General features: G+C 37.3%; 1 protein-coding gene across 1 annotated transcript in view; it reads left to right on the forward strand.

Annotated features, from left to right (window-relative positions):
• KCNQ3 (potassium voltage-gated channel subfamily Q member 3) overlaps positions 1 to 19,857 on the forward strand; it is a 465,976-nt gene that overhangs the window by 393,526 nt on the left and 52,593 nt on the right. The window contains exons 6-8 of the mRNA XM_056823075.1: positions 1,310 to 1,420; positions 5,085 to 5,180; positions 8,557 to 8,651. Coding sequence (XP_056679053.1) covers positions 1,310 to 1,420; positions 5,085 to 5,180; positions 8,557 to 8,651 — 302 coding nt within the window. The remainder of the gene's footprint in view (positions 1 to 1,309; positions 1,421 to 5,084; positions 5,181 to 8,556; positions 8,652 to 19,857) is intronic.

Below are 19,857 nucleotides of genomic sequence, written 5' to 3' on the forward strand. Positions count from 1 at the left end.
TCATTTGGAAAAATCATTTAAATACTATACACACATATCGCTAATGACATTTTTTAAAGTATGATAATAACCACACCTATATATCATTTTTCTCAAACTAGAATTATAAAGATTTAGATAAAACTAAGCCTCTTCAGGGTCACACAGCTAATATGCATGAAAGCTAGAACTTGAACCCTGATCTCTTGACTTCAAGTTGAACCCTCAACTACAACAGTTTTTCTCAAAATGATCCAAGAACCCTTGGCAGTCTCCAAGACTCATTCCCAGGATGTAGGAATTCACAATTATTTTCATGATAATAAGATGTTTTAATTTCTAATATGGCAAACATTGAGACATATGACCCACATAAACAAAAGCTCTTTGGAAGTGGGAAGTCAATAATTTTTAGGAGTATAAAGGAGTCCTGACCCCCCAAACCCAGTGGACTAGACCATGCTATTTCATATGTATATGTGTACAAATATGTATATATACATATATTTAAGATGCCATCTTCAAATCTCTTGGCACCCTAATGGGTTATCACAAATCACAAAGAAGTTGGCATCTGCATATAGGTATGCATATTAAATGTATAAATTATATGACTCTATAATATATATCACATATAATGTTACATTTGGTATATATTTGCATATATAGTATAAGCCACACACAGAGTCACAAACAACAGTGTGTTTATTTTTACATGTGAAGAGAGAGAAAAAGAAATAGGAAAGAGAGTACTCAAGGTAAAGATTAGAATCTACTTCTTTTCAGTTAATTGTGCAAAAGGAGAAAAGATCAAATGAGTTTGTTGGATTTGGAGGCACGTGTCAATCTGTCCATAGTGCTAAAAAGGGAAAGTTTGATGTAGATAATACCCTCTATGATTTATGTATAAGTATACATATATGCTCATACATGAATTTTGATCATTTAATAGATATGCATACACACAGCTATATACATCTGTATCTATGCACATATCTGCATGTGTGTCAAATATACCCTTATTAAATAGCTCCAATTATATTAAACAGTATATTGTCATTTTCAAGTGACCCTTAAAAGGGACCTTGCTGAGATCTGCAAAGTATCATGGTTTGTGTTGATTCTTCTTCAAAAGAGACAATAGATAAATACCTTTTTTAAAAAACCTTTTCTGGTGTCTTCTAGGGCATCTGTTTAAGATCCTTTTAAACAGACTTAAGAGCCTAGAAGCCCAATACATATACTGACCTGAAGGGTGGCATTTAGGAGAGTACCTTAAGCTTATCTCCCCTGTACTATATATACCATGACAGAATTGTTCTTTGTACAGATTACTCTGGCAACCATTGGTTATGGAGACAAGACCCCTAAAACCTGGGAAGGCCGTCTGATTGCAGCCACCTTTTCCCTAATTGGAGTTTCGTTTTTTGCTCTTCCAGCTGTAAGTATCATTTTAATCACAAGGTCACGTTTGTGGACCATTTTATAAAGACTGTCTCATTTGAAGCTGAAAGTATCCCAATAAGGTCAATAGTTTAAGGATTTTTTTTTACAGATAAGGAAACCAATGCTTAGAGGGGTTAAGTCACCTCCCCAAGGACACCCAACTAGTTAGTGGTACCTACTGTAATAAAACCTTTGGTCCTTAGTTACTCCAGGTGACGTTGTCTTCCATACTGGTATACTGACTAACAATGTCCAGGCAGAGATGCAAATAAAGGCAATGACATAGGCAAGGGTAAATACTAAATCAGTTGCTTCTAGGACTAAAGAAGTGATAACCCCTTGTCCTCTATCCTCATCCAACCCTATCTGACAGATTGTGATTAGTTCTGAGTGCCATGTCTGAAGAAGGACATTGATTGGAAATTTGGTGGATGGCACAGTCAATGATCCAGAGTTTTGAATTATAAAACTTGAAAGGACTAGCTAATAGTCAAAGTATATACACACACTCACTCTCTCTCTCCCTCCCCCTCTCTCTCTCTCCCTCTCTCTGTCTCTCTGTCTCTCTGTCTCTCTCTGTCTCTCTGTCTCTGTCTCTGTCTCTCTCTGTCTCTCTGTCTCTCTCTCTGTCTCTCTGTCTCTGTCTCTCTGTCTCTCTGTCTCTGTCTCTCTCTGTCTCTCTCTCTGTCTCTCTGTCTCTGTCTCTCTGTCTCTGTCTCTCTGTCTCTCTGTCTCTCTCTGTCTCTCTGTCTCTCTCTCTGTCTCTCTGTCTCTGTCTCTCTGTCTCTCTGTCTCTGTCTCTCTGTCTCTCTGTCTCTCTCTGTCTCTCTGTCTCTCTCTCTGTCTCTCTGTCTCTCTGTCTCTCTCTGTCTCTCTCTGTCTCTCTGTCTCTGTCTCTGTCTCTCTGTCTCTCTGTCTCTCTGTCTCTGTCTCTCTGTCTCTCTCTGTCTCTCTCTGTCTCTCTCTCTGTCTCTCTGTCTCTGTCTCTCTGCCTCTCTGTCTCTGTCTCTCTCTGTCTCTCTGTCTCTGTCTCTCTCTCTTTCTCTCTGTCTCTCTGTCTCTGTCTCTCTCTCTCTCTCACACACACACACACACATTTCACAGATTTAGGGAAATGAGGACCAAAAAAGTCAACTGACTTGACCAAAATTACACAGTTAATTAGCCATAGATCTAGAATTTGCACCCTGGCCCTCTGATTTACTATATTTTTGACTAGTAGCCAATGATAGACTTTATGTCTGTCCTCTGAGTGTCAACTTGGCAGTGTCACAGCATTAGCTGCCAGACCATATTGGATGAATATTTCAGCCATAGCAAGTTCCAGAGACCATATACTAAATCACAGAGGGCCTTCAATTTGCAATGATGGAGAATTCCCAGTAGAGGAGAGACAGCCTGGAAGAAAACTGAGGAGTTGAGGGATTGGAGGTCATGGTATGAATGAATAGTAGGGTTATATAAAGGAAAGCAGAGGAAGAGATGAAAAACAAATAAATTATGGTCCGATAAGGAGATTTCAGAATTCTTCAGCATGTAAGTAATGCATTGTGGGGGATGACAAGATCAAGGGCATGATTTTTTTGTGTGTATAGCTGAGTGGGGGAGGAAGAATAACTCATGGTGGGATTGATGAGTAAGAACTGGGAGGTTGAGTAAATGATGGAGAAACAATATGTGTCTTGAAGTCTCCTATTATAAAGGCAGGACAACAAGAGCTATAAAACAATGACAAAAGCAAAGCCTAGCATGAGAGAATAGCTGTTAAAAAAACAACAACAACTCTATGTCTCTATGTCCTGTGCCTCTGTCTCTGTCTCTTTTTCTCTAGCTACCTTTCTCTGTCTGTCTCTTTATCTTTGCCTCTTTTTCTCTGTCTTTCTTTCCCTGTCCTACCAAAATTACTTAGTATTTATTTTGCATATATTTTCTACTTCCTCCTTGGTGGGCATGTAGTCCTCATTCCCTGTGTTTAGAATGTAAATTTTCTTAGATTAAGAACTATATTTGCTTTTATTCCTATTTCCCCATAATAAAGGACAGAGGCTAGCACATAGAAAGTGCATACTAAGTATTTGCTGGATTGGATAGGAAAGACTTCATGGAGATGGTAGCATTTAATCTGAGTCTTAAGGAAAAGAAGAATTTCAACAAAAAAAAATGTAGTAGATTGTAGATGTGGTGGTGGAGGGGGACATAGCATGAATAAAAGATCAGATGTGGGAAACTAAGAAAGAGAATGGGAAAAATAAATAGTAACCCAATTATGGAATAAGGATTTTGTCCAAAACCCTTATTTTGCAGAGATTCAGAAAGAAAAATATATTTCCCCCAAAATATATGGGTAATGTATCTAGAATTTGAACTCATGCTGTCGGACTCTCACTCCAGTGTTCTTTCCACTATTCACAGCAGGCAACCAATTCTCTAAAAAATACTGTTTCATGTCTGTTTGTCCTGTATTTCATCCAGTCAGGAAGGTCAGAGGTCCAGAAGAGAGCTCTGAACTAAGCAGTTTTGAGGTGAATTTCATGGAACTCATACTATAAGAGTATAGTAGGCATGTGAAAAAAAAAAGGACAGAGAAAGACCTTATGAAGGGTGGGCAAATCTGGAAAGGATGAGTATGATGTAAAGTGTTCATAGAGATAATGCCATAAAGTCTAGGATTATCCCAGATAGTGAGGAAATAAAAGAGAATTTTGGAACAAGAAGAGATCCCTTTTCTTTTCCCCCCTCCTGGATCTGCCATCTTCCCAAACAGACATGCTTAAAGTTAATGCATAGACAAAAAAAAAATCTTTTTCCTCTTTCTTTTTTTAGGTAAGAGAGAGTAGATGATTAATGGCCTAAATGGATGTGACATACAACAATCATTCCTACTAATGCACACCTAACTGAGGATCAAATGCCTGATTTCCTTTGAGTCTTTTTGTTTACCTGGGGATATTTCCTCTTTGGAGTCTCCCAGGGAACCCAAACTATACAAATAATAATTAAAAAAAAAAGAACACTAGATTTGGAGCCAGAAAAACTGGGTTCAAAACCAACTCTCTTACCTAATGCTATCTGTGTGATTTTCTTCACCCTATGACGTACCTTAATGTTCTTCTCTGTAAAATGAAAGAATTGTACTAGATTACTGATGACCCTGCCAGCTTTAAGTCTATGATGCCCTAGTCCTGTGAATATTCAATCAAAAGCATTTTAGGGATCATAAAGCATGACTTTATATTGTCTGGGGCACTGTTATTGACACCCAGGGCTAAGGCAGCCATAGATTTGAAGTCAGGAAGTCAAATCCTGCCTTAGACACTTACAAGCTATGTGACAAGCCACTTGTCCTCTATCAGTCTCCATTTCCTCAACTATAAAATGGGAGTAATAATAGCACCTACCTCCCAGACCAGGGTTGCTATGAGGATAAAATATTTTTCAAGTACTTTCCAAAACCTCAGGTATTGTGTAAATGTTATTATTTACTTATTATTATTATAACTTTATGAATCCAAATCAATCAAAGCATATGCATTTTTAAGCTCCTACTATGTGCCAGGAATTGTGCTCATTACTGACAATACTAGGCCAAAAACAAGCAGAATGGTTGTCCGGAGTGCCCAGTGATCTGCTCTGATTGTGTCAATGTTCCTTTTAATCAGGGAATTCTTGGATCAGGGCTGGCTCTCAAGGTACAAGAACAACATCGACAGAAACATTTTGAGAAAAGAAGAAAACCAGCAGCTGAACTCATACAGGTTTGTTTGTTTTTCTGACTTTCTAAATGTAAAGATATGAGTTGAAGTCTTGGATGATCCAGGATGATACTATCCAGGTATTGTGTGTGCATGTGTGCGTGTGTGTGTGTGTGTGTGTGTGTGCGTGTGTGCGTTTACACACCAATGCTGGTGACTGCTGATTTCTATGAACCCCATCATAAACACATCCAAGGGAATAGAGAAGGACTTGGAATATACCATCAAAAATGTGATTGTTCCCAACAAGGTGATACAGAATTTTTCAATGACTTTGTCCTTTTTTAGTGTCTGAACCCAAGACCTCAGGTAGCTGCTGCTCCATTCAAGAAACAAGGCTTTTTCCCAGAAATGTTCATCAACAGAAGAGAGCACAACATGATAACAGAGCAGAAAGCTATGTAGGGAAGCAGATTCTCAAGAGCACTACTTTTGTGAAGAGTAGTCACATGTTATGAATAAAAATTGGTCTGGAGGCTCATCATCAGGTTTATAAGCATTTATTAGCACCCAGAGAGACAGATGGATAGATGGATGGATGGATAGATAGAGAGATTGATATAGATAAAAGATAGGTGGTCAGATTGAGGAATAGAGAGATGGATGGATGAAGAGATATAGCATTTGAGCAGGCATTAAGAAATGAAAAATGCTAATAGTCCATCTAGCATAACTCATTCCCCAATTTGAATTCCTTTGACTTGGGATTAATCCCATTCTGTGTGAGAAGTCTACTTTGGTATTAATGAAGTAGTTTGCAAATATAATAAAACTCATTTCCCCATTAGTGAGATTCTCATCTTCTTCCCCTATTAAATTCAGCTGAGCCTGAGAAGTGTTTGGAAAAATTGTAGACATATAAAAGTTTTAATATCCCAATAGCTTTTGACCAAAGAATGTCTTTCTCACAATCCCAATGTGGTAGGAAAGGAGTGTCTTACATTTCCACCAGAGGGTGCTCCTTCCTTTGAAAGTTGTTACAGAGTTGAGAAGGGCATGAAATCTTTAGGAAGCACTTTCTATCTCAATTTGGATAATGAGAAAGCAGAAAGTGGGACTTGATTATATTTAATCTTTCAATAACTAAGTTAAAACATTACCTCACTTCTCCCCCTCTCTCTAAGTTCATTATTTAAAGACTATGACCATCATTAGTGTAATTGAGCTTTGTTTAAGAATCACTATACATTAATTAATTAAGAAGCATTTATTATTGAACTTTTAACAATCACAGAATGTTTAAACTAGAAGCGACCTCAAAGGTTATCTAGTCTAACCCTCTTGTGTACAGATGGAAAAACTGAGGCCATAAGAGATATGACTTGTGCATCAAGTTATATGACTAGTTAAGTAGTAAATTGGGTGACATTATGCATACAGGATTGGACTAGGAGTTAGGAATGCCTGGCTTTATATCCTGTCTATTTATCCTAGCTCTGGGATCATGAAAGTCATTTGATTTTCCAATGCCCCCAAGGCACAGGTATCAAGCACTACAGACTGCAAGCTCCACCCCACAACCCAGCTGAGCTAGATTAAAACACAATTTGGAACAGTTTAACAAACTAAGCAAAAATACAATAAAACACAGAAAATGAATTGTACTGAAATATATTTTTAACACACACACAAACACAATTCAGGACTTCTTCATCCTAGAGAGTAGAAAAAGGAAGGAAGGAAGGAAGGAAGGAAGGAAGGAAGGAAGGAAGGAAGGAAGGAAGGAAGGAAGGAAGGAAGGAAGGAAGGAAGGAAGGAAGGAAGGAAGGAAGGAAGGAAGGAAGGAAAGAAGGAAGGAAGGAAGGGAGGAAGGAAGGGAGGGAGGGAGGAAGGGAAGGAAGGAAACATTATTTACAAGATACTAGGCAATATGCTAAATATAGGCACAAATATATTCATGTAAATGCATACAAAAAGGAGCCAGAAGAAGAGAAATGATAGTGTCACTATTCTATGGTCACACTAAATCTAAAGAGTTGGATTAAAGTTAGGGTATCATATTTTAGGAATAAAATTTACCATCGGGGTGGCATAATGTAAAGACTACTGAATTTCTGAGTCAGAAGACAAAGATTTGAATCTTGGCTTCAGTCCTTACTATCAATAACCTTAGAAAAATTATTTGACCTTTCTAATCTTTGGTTTCTTTCATCTCTGAAATTGTTTGGACAGAATGACTGCTAAGATCCCTTCCAATTCTAAAATTCTATGAAACTCCAAATTGGAGCATGTCCAGAAGAGAACAACCAAAATGTTAGAGAGGTCCAGTGAAGCAATGGAACATGAAGATTAGGGAAAGCAACTACATATAATGCTAAATCTGAAGACAGGGACATAGAGAAGACATAAGAAATACTTTCAAATATAAGTGCTCTCATAGGGAAGAAGCATTAAGCTTTTTCTATTTCATACTAGAGAGTAGAAACCAAGATGTGGGTGAATGTTTCAGTTGAGCATGTATTAGTTTACTATAAGAAGTTGTTGGGGGCAACTGGGTGACTCAGTAGATTAAGAGTCAGGTCTAGAGAAGGGAGGTCCTCTGTTTAAATCTGGCCTCAGACACTTCCCAGCTGTGTGACCCTGGGCAAGTCAATTGACCCCCATTGCCTAGCCCTTACCACTCTTGTGCCTTGGTACCAATACACAGTATTGATTCCAAAATGGAAGGTAAGGGTATAAAAAATATAAGTTGTCATCAAGTATTTAAGTTTTTTTCTACATGCTAGATACTCTACTGAGGACTGGAGATACAAAGAAAGGCAAATAGCATAGCCCTTATGGTCTTTGAGGGCATCACATTCTGATGGGGGAAAAAACATGCAAACAACTATATATACAGAGTAAATAGGAAATAACAAACTCAGGGCTCAAGTTGTTCAAACGTAGAATGGCTTGCCTCTGAAGGGAATAACTTCCTTCTTTTAGATGTCTTCAAAGCACAAGGTAAATTGTTACTTGTTGGGAGAAGGAGAAAAAGAACGGAATAAGCATCTATACAGTGCCTACTGATGGGCAGCTAGGTGCCCAGAGGATAGAGCACTGGACTTAGAATCAAGGAGACTAATCTTCAGGAATTCTAGTTTCAGACACTTTCTAGTTGTGTGGCCCTGGGTAAGCCACATAACCCTGTTTGACACAGTTTTCTCATCTGTAAAGTGAACTGGAGAAGAAAATGGCAAACCATTCCAGTATCTGCCAAGAAAATTCACAAATGAAGTCACAAAGAGTTGACAGGATTGAAACAACACAACAGTTCCTATTGCATGCTGAACATTGTGCTAAGCTCTTTATAAATATTAACTCATTTTATCCTCATTTCAAATGTGGGTTATATGAAACACTCATCTTTGCTTTCTTTTCTTCTTGTTCTCTTTCTCAGGCCGCATGGAGGTATTATGCAACTAATCCCAACAGGATTGATCTTGTAGCTACCTGGAGATTTTATGAATCCATTGTTTCTTTTCCATATTTCAGGCAAGTGGCATTTATTTTCCCCCTTGAATTTACAGGGTATGCCACTTCTTTCTGATGCTTATAGATTATGCTTTGATCCCTGGGTTAGCCAACTTCCTTTTGGCATTTCATTCTATGTGTATTGATCTCTGAATGGCTAAGAAGGTTAGGGAAAGGTTTAAATATACCTGAGTAGCAAGGTGGGGAAGATGGTCATTGCCATTAAATAATAACAATAACGACTATCATTTATATAGTGTTGTAAGCCTTGCAAAGTGCTTTATAAGTACTATCTCATTTTGTCCTAAAAAGAAGAGCATTTTGAGGTATTATTATTATTAAACCTATTTTTATAGATGAGAGAACTAGGGTAAAGAGATTGAGTTGATGGTCCTAGCCTTGATTCTATCTCATCCCTACTGATTATGTATTGTCAACCCTAACCTTATTCCTCCCATCCAGAACTTGTCATACATTCTGAAGATGCCTCACTATTTTTGGCTATGTCTCACCATGATTGATGACTCTTCATCTGCTCCAACTACATCTAGCCCATCCTAACTATGATTTCTCCACCCTGGCTACATCTCAACTACCCAGCCCTACTTGCTTGCCATCACTTTAGAATAAATAAGGAATGGACTGGGGGAGGGGGGGAGAATGGACAAAGAGAGAAAGGGAAAGAATAGGTAGTTTGTGAATCTAGTTATTGTTTGAGACCCACAAGAGAAGAGTTTAGCTAAAGCTTCCATCTATATATAAGGAGGGAAACCTACTTCCTCACTTTTACCAGGATTGAACACGGGTGAAAAGTTTATCCATTTCCTCTGTTAGAAAGCATTCTCCTAAATTTGTATTTGAAATTTTAATTAATCAGAAACCTAGAGTTGGAAAGAACTTTATAGGTAAGAAAAATAGACTTAGATCCACTTTAACTCTTGTAAAAATAAAGTGGAATGAACTGCAATGTCCAACTTCTGTCTTCTCTAAAAAAAGGCACTGGAAGGAGTTTCATGCTATACTCTCTAGCTCTCCAATCAAAGAAATAAATCAAGCAAGACCTCATTCATAGCATTTGAACATTTCTAAAGTGTCAATGTACACCCTGAAAATCGAACAGTTATCTGTCCCATCAACTCTAGCACACCTCCAGCTCTAGGTTTTCTAGTCATGCAATACTTTGATGGTCATTTTTGCACCACTTTTGGTGTGCAACTTCACACCAATCACACACGTGGACATTCCTTGCTCCATTATGGCTTCCTAATTATTTTTAGACTGTGGTGTTTTCCTTCAGAGTCATATACTATAGCCTCTCTAGAAGATATTAAAAAGTAGTCAACAGAGTCTTTATTTCCGAGAAAATCTTGTGGTTACTGAAAGTACCACGGAATTCCTGAAATGAAATCCAGCCTAATTCCTTCCTCCTATTAAGTGCAAGGCTAAATTCATTGTCCATTCTTGGCATCTGTATAAGATAAATGTACAAATGGGTCAGTCCCATTGCCAGAGGGGCTCCATAGAGAAGATGTCCTCTAAAAGTTCTTTTTGGCGGGTAATGTCGTACTAATTGCAGCAACAATTGAAACTTTGAAGAGCCTCTTAAATAAGACTGGAGTCAGTTGTCAACTGGAAAGTCAGCTTATCTCTGAGGCCATTGGTATACTACATGTATTTTGTTGGCATGTAATATGATTATGTAGATCATCATTTTGAAGATTTTGAGTTATCCAAAAATAGAAGTGAATGAAGAATGCCTCTGGTTCAGATGATGATATTCAGTTAAATGGATAGCCCAAAGATCCTAATTGATATGAATTAAAAAACAGGTTTAATAGTCAAATCTGATCTCAATCCCTGTCAAAAATGAGAAAACTGATATCAATGACAGCTATTCAAGAATATCTTGTTGGGTATTGAGTTCCCTTTAGCGATGTGCTGGAGCCAGCTCTAACCACCTTGTGAGCATTTTTATCTTCATTTCATTTCACACACGTTAACAATAACCACAAATCAAAGTTTAATTCATTGTCTTATTGATTGTCAAGGCTTGAGAAGTAAAAATAATGCAGATTCAATTTTAAAATGTGTGTGCATTCTTTTCTCCGCAGAGAGCCGGGTGGTTACGTATTTACTAGCATAGACCTGTATTACTCTATAAACAGTACTTGAGCACAGCAAGAGAGCAATAGAAAGTTCACAAGATTAAATCATTACCAGAATGGAGACGTAGTCATGTAGACCAACAACAACAAACAACAATAGTAATAGCTTTTATAGAGAAGTTAAAAAAATAAAACAAACTACCTATTTTCTATTTTAGTAACAACTCTAAGACAGAATAGCAAGCGGGGGCTGCTGAGTGTCTCACTGGATGGAGAGCCAGGCCTAGAGATGGGAGGTCCTGGGTTCAAATTTGACCTCGGACACTTCCCAGCTGTGTGACCCTGGGCAAATCACTTAGCCCCCATTGCCTAGCCTTTACCACTCTTCTGCCTTGGAATCAATACACAGTATTGATTCCAAGATGGAAGGTAAGGGTTTTTATTTTATTATTTTTTATTATTTTTATTATTTTATTTAAAAAACACTTTTATTATGCCAATCTTCTGTTCAAGGGGCTACAATGCATTTTCCCATATGAAATCAAAAGTCTTCTTTCTAGCATACAAACAGAGATATTGAAAAACCTGTAAAATAAGGGAGTTACATTGCTATGGCCTTACATTGCTTTCTTTCCTAAGAAAAGGACAGGAAAAGAAAAGAAAAAGGAAAGAAGAGGACATTCTCCTCTGATAATGTCATCCGTCTCAGGGCTAGTTAGATTCCATTTTGCCTCAGAAAGCGTGTGTCTTTCTCCCTTCTGCCTTTTTTAGGTTCCATTCACAAGCACAGAATCTCAGAGTTGGCAGAACCAACCTCAGAGACCATTCGTGTAGAATCTATAACTCTCTTGTGTATACGGTAGAATGTGGGAATAAGAATGTGACCGATTCCTAGGTCTCAGCATTGGATGCATCATGTGTTTGTGTTTCTCCATAAGTCCATATCTGTAGGTGTGTGCACCTGTTTGAGAATGTATATTTACATACTTCATAGAAAGTCTTCTTGCTAACAGATGTTCAATAATACTTTGTACCAGACATGGCTACTGTAAGACCAGGAACATCTTTCCATTCAACAGAAAACATTACTGTTGTTGTTTTTTTAAATAGGAAAGAAAAAGATCCCAAGAGTTATTCCCTTGGCAGCTATATTATGGCAAGAAAGCCCATTGAGGAAAGGGAGTCACTGAATTTCAGCATGTCTTTGTTATTGTTAAGAAAGAGGTTGGAGAGACTATCCAGATGTGTCCTTACATTTCTGAAGAGCCTCTGAAAGTCACTGGCTTGGACCTCTCTTCTGGAAAGGCAGCTAATTGGAGTCAATAATCAATTTAAAAGCAGCCATATCTTGGGGGCTACCAATACCCTGTCTATATTTTGTTGGCATTTTTTGTTATTCTGACTTAAAATATTAGAAGTGAAGAGGAACAAAGGTTTCTCATTCTGTATCCAGAACTAGAATGGGCCTTAGAATACAGAATATCAGAGCACCAAGTATCATGAAGATGCTAAAGATAGCTAGAAGGGTTCTGACCATGGACTCTTAAAGTGCAGAATGTAGAATGTAAGAGCTGGAAGAGATCTTAAAACATAGAATGTGAAAAGATGGAATATAGAGTTATAGAAGACCTCCAGCTATAGATGTTAGAGCTGGAAGGGATCTTAAAGTACCAAATATGGAATGACAAAACTGGAAGATCTTAGCACAGAGAATTTCAGAATATCAAATAGAGATTTAAGGGATAAATAGATTTTAGAACATAAAATTTTAGAACAGTAGAATGTTACAGCATAGGATTAGGCAAGTCACTTAACCTACCTGGGCCTCAGTTTTCTCACCTGTAAAAGGAAGGGTACTGGAAGAGATGATCTTTAGGATCCTTTCCACTTTTAAACCATACGTGTCTATTACCCTATGAAATGGAAGGGATCTTGGATCATAGAGTATAGGCTGCTAAAATTAAAGGGAGGTTCAAGGATCATTTGCTCCTTCTCTCATCTGATAGACCTGAGACCCTGACAGGGAAAACACTTGCACAAGGTCACCAGCTAGTGGAGGAGATTTAACTACAACCCAGTTTGTGTGATGATACAGTGCTTCTGGTCATAATAACAGGATTTATATAATTTTTAGTGGGTAGCTAGGGGACATAGCAGACAGAGCACCAAGCCAGAAGTCAGGAAGATTTACTTTCCTGAGTTTGAATCCTGTTTCAGATACTTACAAGATATATGACTGTAGGCAAGCCAATTAATCCTGTTTGCCTTAGTTTCCTCATCTGTAAAATTCTCTAGAGATGGAAATGGCAAGCCACTCTTGTACCTTTGTCAAGAAAACCCCAAACGGATTACAAAGAATCAGGCACAACTGAACAACAATAGCAACAAAATGCTTTTAAGGTTTTCAAAGGGCTTTATAAATATTGTTTCATTTATTCTGTGAATCAAGGAAATAGAGGGAGCAGCATAAGGATGTAAATCAACTTAAAATATGAATTGACCCTGCTCAAAACCATTATGATGATCAGTTCAAATCTAGGTTCTCTGTCTCTGGCTATAACATTTCTAAAATAGTCAAACAACCTTGGTGAGCATTGAATTAATTGTTTTGGCCATCAGCATGTTTTAATGTCCTACTATAATTAGCAGAGTTATCCAGTCATTTTGGGCAGTAGAATCCCCTCCCCCAAATCCTGATCCTTATAATTCAGGGACAATTTCATTCCCACCAAGTCCCCAGTTACCAAATGTATGAATGAGAAAAGAAATTATGAATGATGAAGAGGGCTAGGATTAAGGGGCAAAGGCCATCTGTTAAGAGGGTATCATGAGATACTGCCTAATGGGCAAGTCACTTTACCCCCATTGCCTATCCTTTGCCATTCTTCAATACTAAGACAGAAGATAAAGATTTAAGGGGGAAAAGAGGATATCATGGGGAATCTGCTCTGATAAGAAATAGATGGAGAAACTATCTTCCTCTTTGAAGGCAGGATATGGTCTTTATAAATCAGAGAATCTCTGAGCTGGAAAGAACCACAAGATTCAAGTTCAACCTCCCTCCAGAACAGATATCCTCCTCTACATTTCTTTAATGGGTTATCAGCCAGCTTCTCTTCCAGGGGTCTCATGTTGTTGTTGTTCAGCTCCTTTCCTTTCTGTTCAACTCTTGATGACCCCTTTTGGGGTTTTCTTGGTTAAGATACTGGAGTGGTTATGTCATTTCCTTCTCCAGCTCATTTTACTTTTGAGAAACTGAAGTAAACAGGGATAAGTGACTTCCCCAGGGTCACACAGCTAGTAATTATCTGAGACCAGATTTTAACTCATGATTCCAAACCCAGTGATCTATTCCCTGCCCAATCTAGCTACCCATGCTCTCACAAGGTAGCTTCATTTCACTCTGGAACAGCTCTAATTGTTTGGGAGATTTTCTTTATAATTAGCTAAGGTCAATATACCTGCCTACCTTTCCAGTAATGTCTACTCAGTACTCCTGCTTCTACTCTCTGGAGCCAACATGAATGAGTTTTACCCCATTTCTCTCCAAATATTTGAAGACATCTATCTGAAGAAGATATCTCTTGTCCAGGCTAAGTCTGTTTAGTCCCTTCAATGGATTCTTTACCATCCTCTGAATGCACCTAGCTTGTTAGTGTCCTTCCCAAGGTGTGGCATTCATGCCATATCACATTTTCATTTATATGCTATATATCTTTTAGTTTGTTTGTTCGCTTGATTTAAAAAAATGTATATATATATATATATATATATATATATATATATATATATATATATATATATATATATATACATACATCCTTAACAAATTCCAGCATATTTGACTTAGAATATAGTTTTAGTAGTTGGGTGAATTATTAAATATTATGTTATTCATATTATGAATTATGAATAAGAATAGTCAGTGCTACAGTGCTATAGAAATCCTAATTGTGGATTGAAAGGTTTTTTTGATTATTGGTATAAAACAGCTCATTCTTAATTTTGCTCCCTGCTATATATTGCCACAAAAACTAAGCCTTATTGCTGAATTTTTCTTGACTGTCATTAACAACATCTTAATGTTCACTTGGCATGGCATTTCTTTCTACTGATTATACACACAAACACAATCATACCCCCATACACACACTTATACATACGTCCAGAAGCACAAGGTGATAAAAAGAACACTCAATTTGAAATCAGAGGACATGGGTTTGAATCCCAGCTCTGACACTCATTATCTAGATAACCCGAGTCAAATCATATCACCACCATCACTATTATATTATTGATATAATTATGTAATGATATAATTACATGTGATGCATAATAATTTTGCATATTTAAAAATAATAAAATAATAGCTAAGATTTATATAGCACATTAACATTTATAAAATATTTCATATACATGATCTCATTGGAAGCCCCCTCCAATTATGTGAAATAGGTTCTATAATTAGCCCTATTTTACAGACAAGGAGATTGATGATGGGAGAGTAGAAGTGGCTTGCCAAGGGTCATCCAGCTAGTAAAGCCATAGTCTAAGTCACATAGTCTTGACTTTAACTCTGGTATGCTATTTTCTTTGCCATCTAGGTGGCTTTAATCTCCTTATGCTTCAGTTTGGATTGGATTAGTAAAGTCTTTTCTAGTTCTAAATCCTAAAACCTCATCCTTATTTCACCTGGAGAAAAGATTTGGTTTGTGGCAACGAGATTATGGAGATGTGGAAGGTGGGGGTGGGCACAATAGCACTCCTCATAAATATTAAAATTTCTCATATAGAAAAGTTCATAGATTGGTTTTGTGCAAATCCCTTAGGAAAAACTAGGACTGAAGGGCAAAAGTTATTGAGGAATATATTTCAACTCAAAATACAGAGAAATTTTTCTTAACTAGGATTAGAATACGCTTACAATTAGATTTAGAAATAGCCTGGATCATACATAAATGGCTACCTGGTGGAGATAAGTTGCTTGTTACTAAATCTTTTCAGAGAAAGGCTTGATATTTTTTTCAATTTTGCAAGGATCCTATAGAAATGGTTCAATCAGATGACCTTTGCCATAGTCCTTTCCTCTTGAGATTATACCTACACCTTAGCCATTTGCCCTGTAAGCAGATTGCAAGGAAACACAAAGTAATCAAATATACAAATGATGTTAAAACCATCCCAGGCAAAACTGAATCACTTTGATGATTCAGAAAATGCTCTTAAGACCACTGTTGTCATTATATGCAGGAGCAATGATTGTACTGGCAAGGGATGGAAATATTAGGAATGAGATATTTCCAATTAATAGAGTGCTAGGAAAGCCCAATTTTTCTATATCTGCCACTAAGCAATATGCAGTCATCCTCCATAAAGAAGACTTGATGAGGATAAAATCCCTTCTCTGACAAATTCCCGGGGAATCTGTATGGCTCAAGTAAAATCATTTAGCTTAAGCACTTTGCAAATCATAAGGCAGCTTGGATTGTTTTCATCCATCCATTCATCCAGTGACATGAGATGTTAGAGAACTAAATGTCTCCACTCCTTAAATCTTCCATTTGCCCTAAAATAAAATTTATTGCAAATTGCACAGAAGTGTTCCCAACATGAAGCTCTTGAAAGAAGAAAAACTAAATTCCCTTTAAAATATTAACTCCAGACTGTTATCTTACAAAAAAGAAGCCTTCATGACTTCTATAAACTTGCATATTATATTCATAATTTCAGTATAACTCATTTGTTATCTAATTTAGTTATCTCCTTCATATGTTAATTCTTCCCTCTCTCTTCCTTCCTCCCTTCCTTCCTGTACTTTCCTTTCCCTTCCTCTTCTCCTTTCATTTCTTCCTTAGCCCTTCCCTTCTTCCCTTCCCTTTTTCCCTCTTTTCTTCCTTTTCCCCAAATTCCTCCTTTGTTCCATTCTCTTTTCTCCTCTTCCTATTTATTCCTTCTCTCTCAATTCTTTCTTCCTAAAGACTTCCTTCCCTCTTATCCTCCTTTCCTCTCTCTTTGCCTTTCTTCCCTCTTTCCTTTCTTCTTTATTTCTTTCCTCTCTAGCTTTTCCTTGTACCTATTCCTCCATCCCTTTCTCCTTTGCACCCTTCTTTCCTTCCTCCCTTTCCTTCTCCTTTCTTTTTTCTTCCCTTCCCTCCTCACTCTCCTCCTTCCTTCTTTCTTTTCTTCCCCCTCTCTCCCTTCCTTTTTCTCATCTCAATTTGTTCTCTCTATTTAGCTCTCTTCCATCTATTCTTTCCTCACCAGCCTTTCTCTCCTCTCTTCCCTCTTCCTTCCTTCCTTCCATTAATTTCTCTCTTCCCTTCTTTCTCTTCCTTTTGCTTTTCTTTGTCTTTGTTCTTTTCATTCATCTTTAAAAATAACCCAGAAGGTTGCTTTGCTTTGAATGACATCAGCATCCCCAGTTGCCAAATTTTCATGGCCTTCATCAATAGAATGTGCATTAGAACATTTGCCTTCTGCTTCTATCGTCTTTGACTTTATACAGTAATCATTGCATCAAACAATGAATGCTTGATGCTGGGGAGAATCACTGAATGACTCATAGCTTTGGATATACGCACATTGCTAAGCCAGTGTTCCTTTTGCCTTAACCCTGCCTGACTCAGAAAATTTTGGATTAGGAAAGGAAAGAAAATATTTTAGTTATATCTTTTTCATTATGAGGATACAGATATTATCACAAGATTTAGATATGAAAAACTTGGGCTTGTTTAGTCCCATCTGGTCTTTTCTGACATGAAGAAACTGAGGTCCAAACTGAAAGTGACTTTCCTAGGGTCTCAGACATAAGTGCCTGGCCCTGCAAATTTTTTTCCTTTTTTGACCTATGTGGTCGCAAGTCTAAGAGCTCTGTGAATAAAGATAATATAGCACATTTGGACATGTTAAAGTTTATACAGAGTCAGCCTGTTACAGTGGAAGATCAGAAATGGTGAGCTCATAAGAAATGACAAACAATATGATTTCAGAAAAATCTGGAAAGACATCCATGAACTGATGCACAGTGAAATGAGCAGAACCAAATGAACACTGTACACAGTGACAACAAGATTTCTTCTTGAACAATTGCGAATGACCTACTAATTTTCAGCAATGCAATGATCCAAGACAATCCCTGAAACCCATGATGAAAAGTACCATCTGCCCTCTGAGAAAGAATGTCTGGAGTCTGGCTATAGTCTCAAACATGCTATATATCATTTTCTTTCTTCTCTTTTTTTAATTCATTTGAAATCTCTACCACAAAATGACTAATTTAGAAAAATATTTTGCTAGATTATACATGTAAAATCTATATCACATTGCTTACTCCCTCAAGCAGGGATGAGGGCAGGAAGGAAAGAAGTTGTTGTGGTGGGATTGTTTAAGGGTAGGTGACAAGAAGGAAACTTCTAAATATTTTAAGTTTATTGATGGAAAAGAAGAAGGAGGGTAACAAGGGAGAAGGACAATTTCTTATGTTATCCCCAAACTTAAATTCCTTTATTAATATCCTAATGGCTAACTTATCTAGGCTAAATAAGTTGTTTTCCCCCAAACAGAATCTCACAACTGAGTCCAGTAGATGAGCCAAGATCCCAGAGGTAATGTCCAAAGTAGGTCCAGCAGAGAAGTGGTTCCTCTTCTTCGCTCTTTTGTCCGGCTGACAGCAGCCAGTAAAAGCAGTTTTTCTCCTCTCAAGCTGGTATCTCACAAAGGGCCAGATAACTTGTGGAAAGAAGGAAATCACAACTACCTCCAAAACTTCCCTAGAAGTCTCTTTTGTTTTGTTTTTTTCAGTTGGGACCTTAGAATCTTGAGCCAGGCTCCCATGTGATTGTCTGTCACATGTCCCTGTCAATCAAATGCAGTTCATTTTGCAGAATCATTTTGAAATCTTCCTTTGCTTACTACAGAAGGGAGGAGGCACCAGAAGAAGGGAGAGAATTTGGAACTCAAAATTTTACAAAGTGAATGTTAAAAAATGCTTATGTTTAATAAGGAAAAAATAAAATATTGTTTAAAAAAAAAAGAGAGCTCTAATCTAGGCTCTGCCATTAACCAGTTGTGTAACCTTGAACAAATTATATCATTTCTATGTGCTTCAGTTCCCTCTTTTGCATAATTAGAAATTTGGACCTAATGAATTTCAAGTTCCTTATTTCCTTCTAGCTCAAACATTATATGACTAAATCAAATAATACAACATCCCATTTAAACTTTACTCCATTTTTTTCCCTCTCTCCTAGTTGGTTTCAAGGAACTAAGAATTGGTTAGTCAGATGATTGTATCCTTTCATTTCTCTTGTTTTTTTTTCTTTTTTCCTTTGTTCTGATTCACTATTCTTTTTCAGAACTTAAAGACAGGCAAACAAAACTACCCCCAAATGCCACCAAGTAAATCAATTCTACAGAGGACTTCAATGGCAAATATGATCTCTGTACTCTCTAAGGAAGAACATGTGCTTTCTTGGCCTTAGGTCTAGTCACTTTAAAATAATTTATTAGGGGCAGTTAGGTGGCTCAGTCGATTAAGAGTCAGGCCTAATGATGGGAGGTCCTAGGTTCAAATTTGTCCTTGGATATTTCCTAGTCCTCATGCCTTGAAACCTCACTGCCTTGGGACCAGTACACAGTATTGAATTGAAAATAGAAGATGCAGGTATTAAAAAACTACTTACTAACTGGTTGAGAGTTTAATAAAAGTAGATTGTAGCCAATTTTGCATAAAGAAATTTTAAAAGGGAAATTTAGTAGGAAAGGTATATAAAACTAATCATGGGCAGAAACTATTGATGTTTAATTGAGGGAAGAATGACTTTACACTTGATTCTCAGTGATTTAGAAGGAAGGATAAAAGCACTTTGTCCTATGTGGGAGGCACTGTGGTACAAAGAATTGAAAGGAAAAAAAAAGAGCCCTTGCCCTCAAAAAACCTATTTTATCAGCTCAGTCGCAAAGCTTTTAAGCCTGTTAGTTTATGAATTTCAGTGAGTCAGTTGAAAATTGCAGTATTGAATAAGGTTGAGCTAATAAGCCATCATTAACAAATTAATTCTGGGTAAATTTTACCCCAACATATAACCATCATTTATTATCTCATTTGATGCCCATGACTCTAT

The sequence above is a fragment of the Monodelphis domestica genome, chromosome 3, assembly GCF_027887165.1.
Source record: "Monodelphis domestica isolate mMonDom1 chromosome 3, mMonDom1.pri, whole genome shotgun sequence".
Classification (NCBI taxonomy): domain Eukaryota; kingdom Metazoa; phylum Chordata; class Mammalia; order Didelphimorphia; family Didelphidae; genus Monodelphis; species Monodelphis domestica.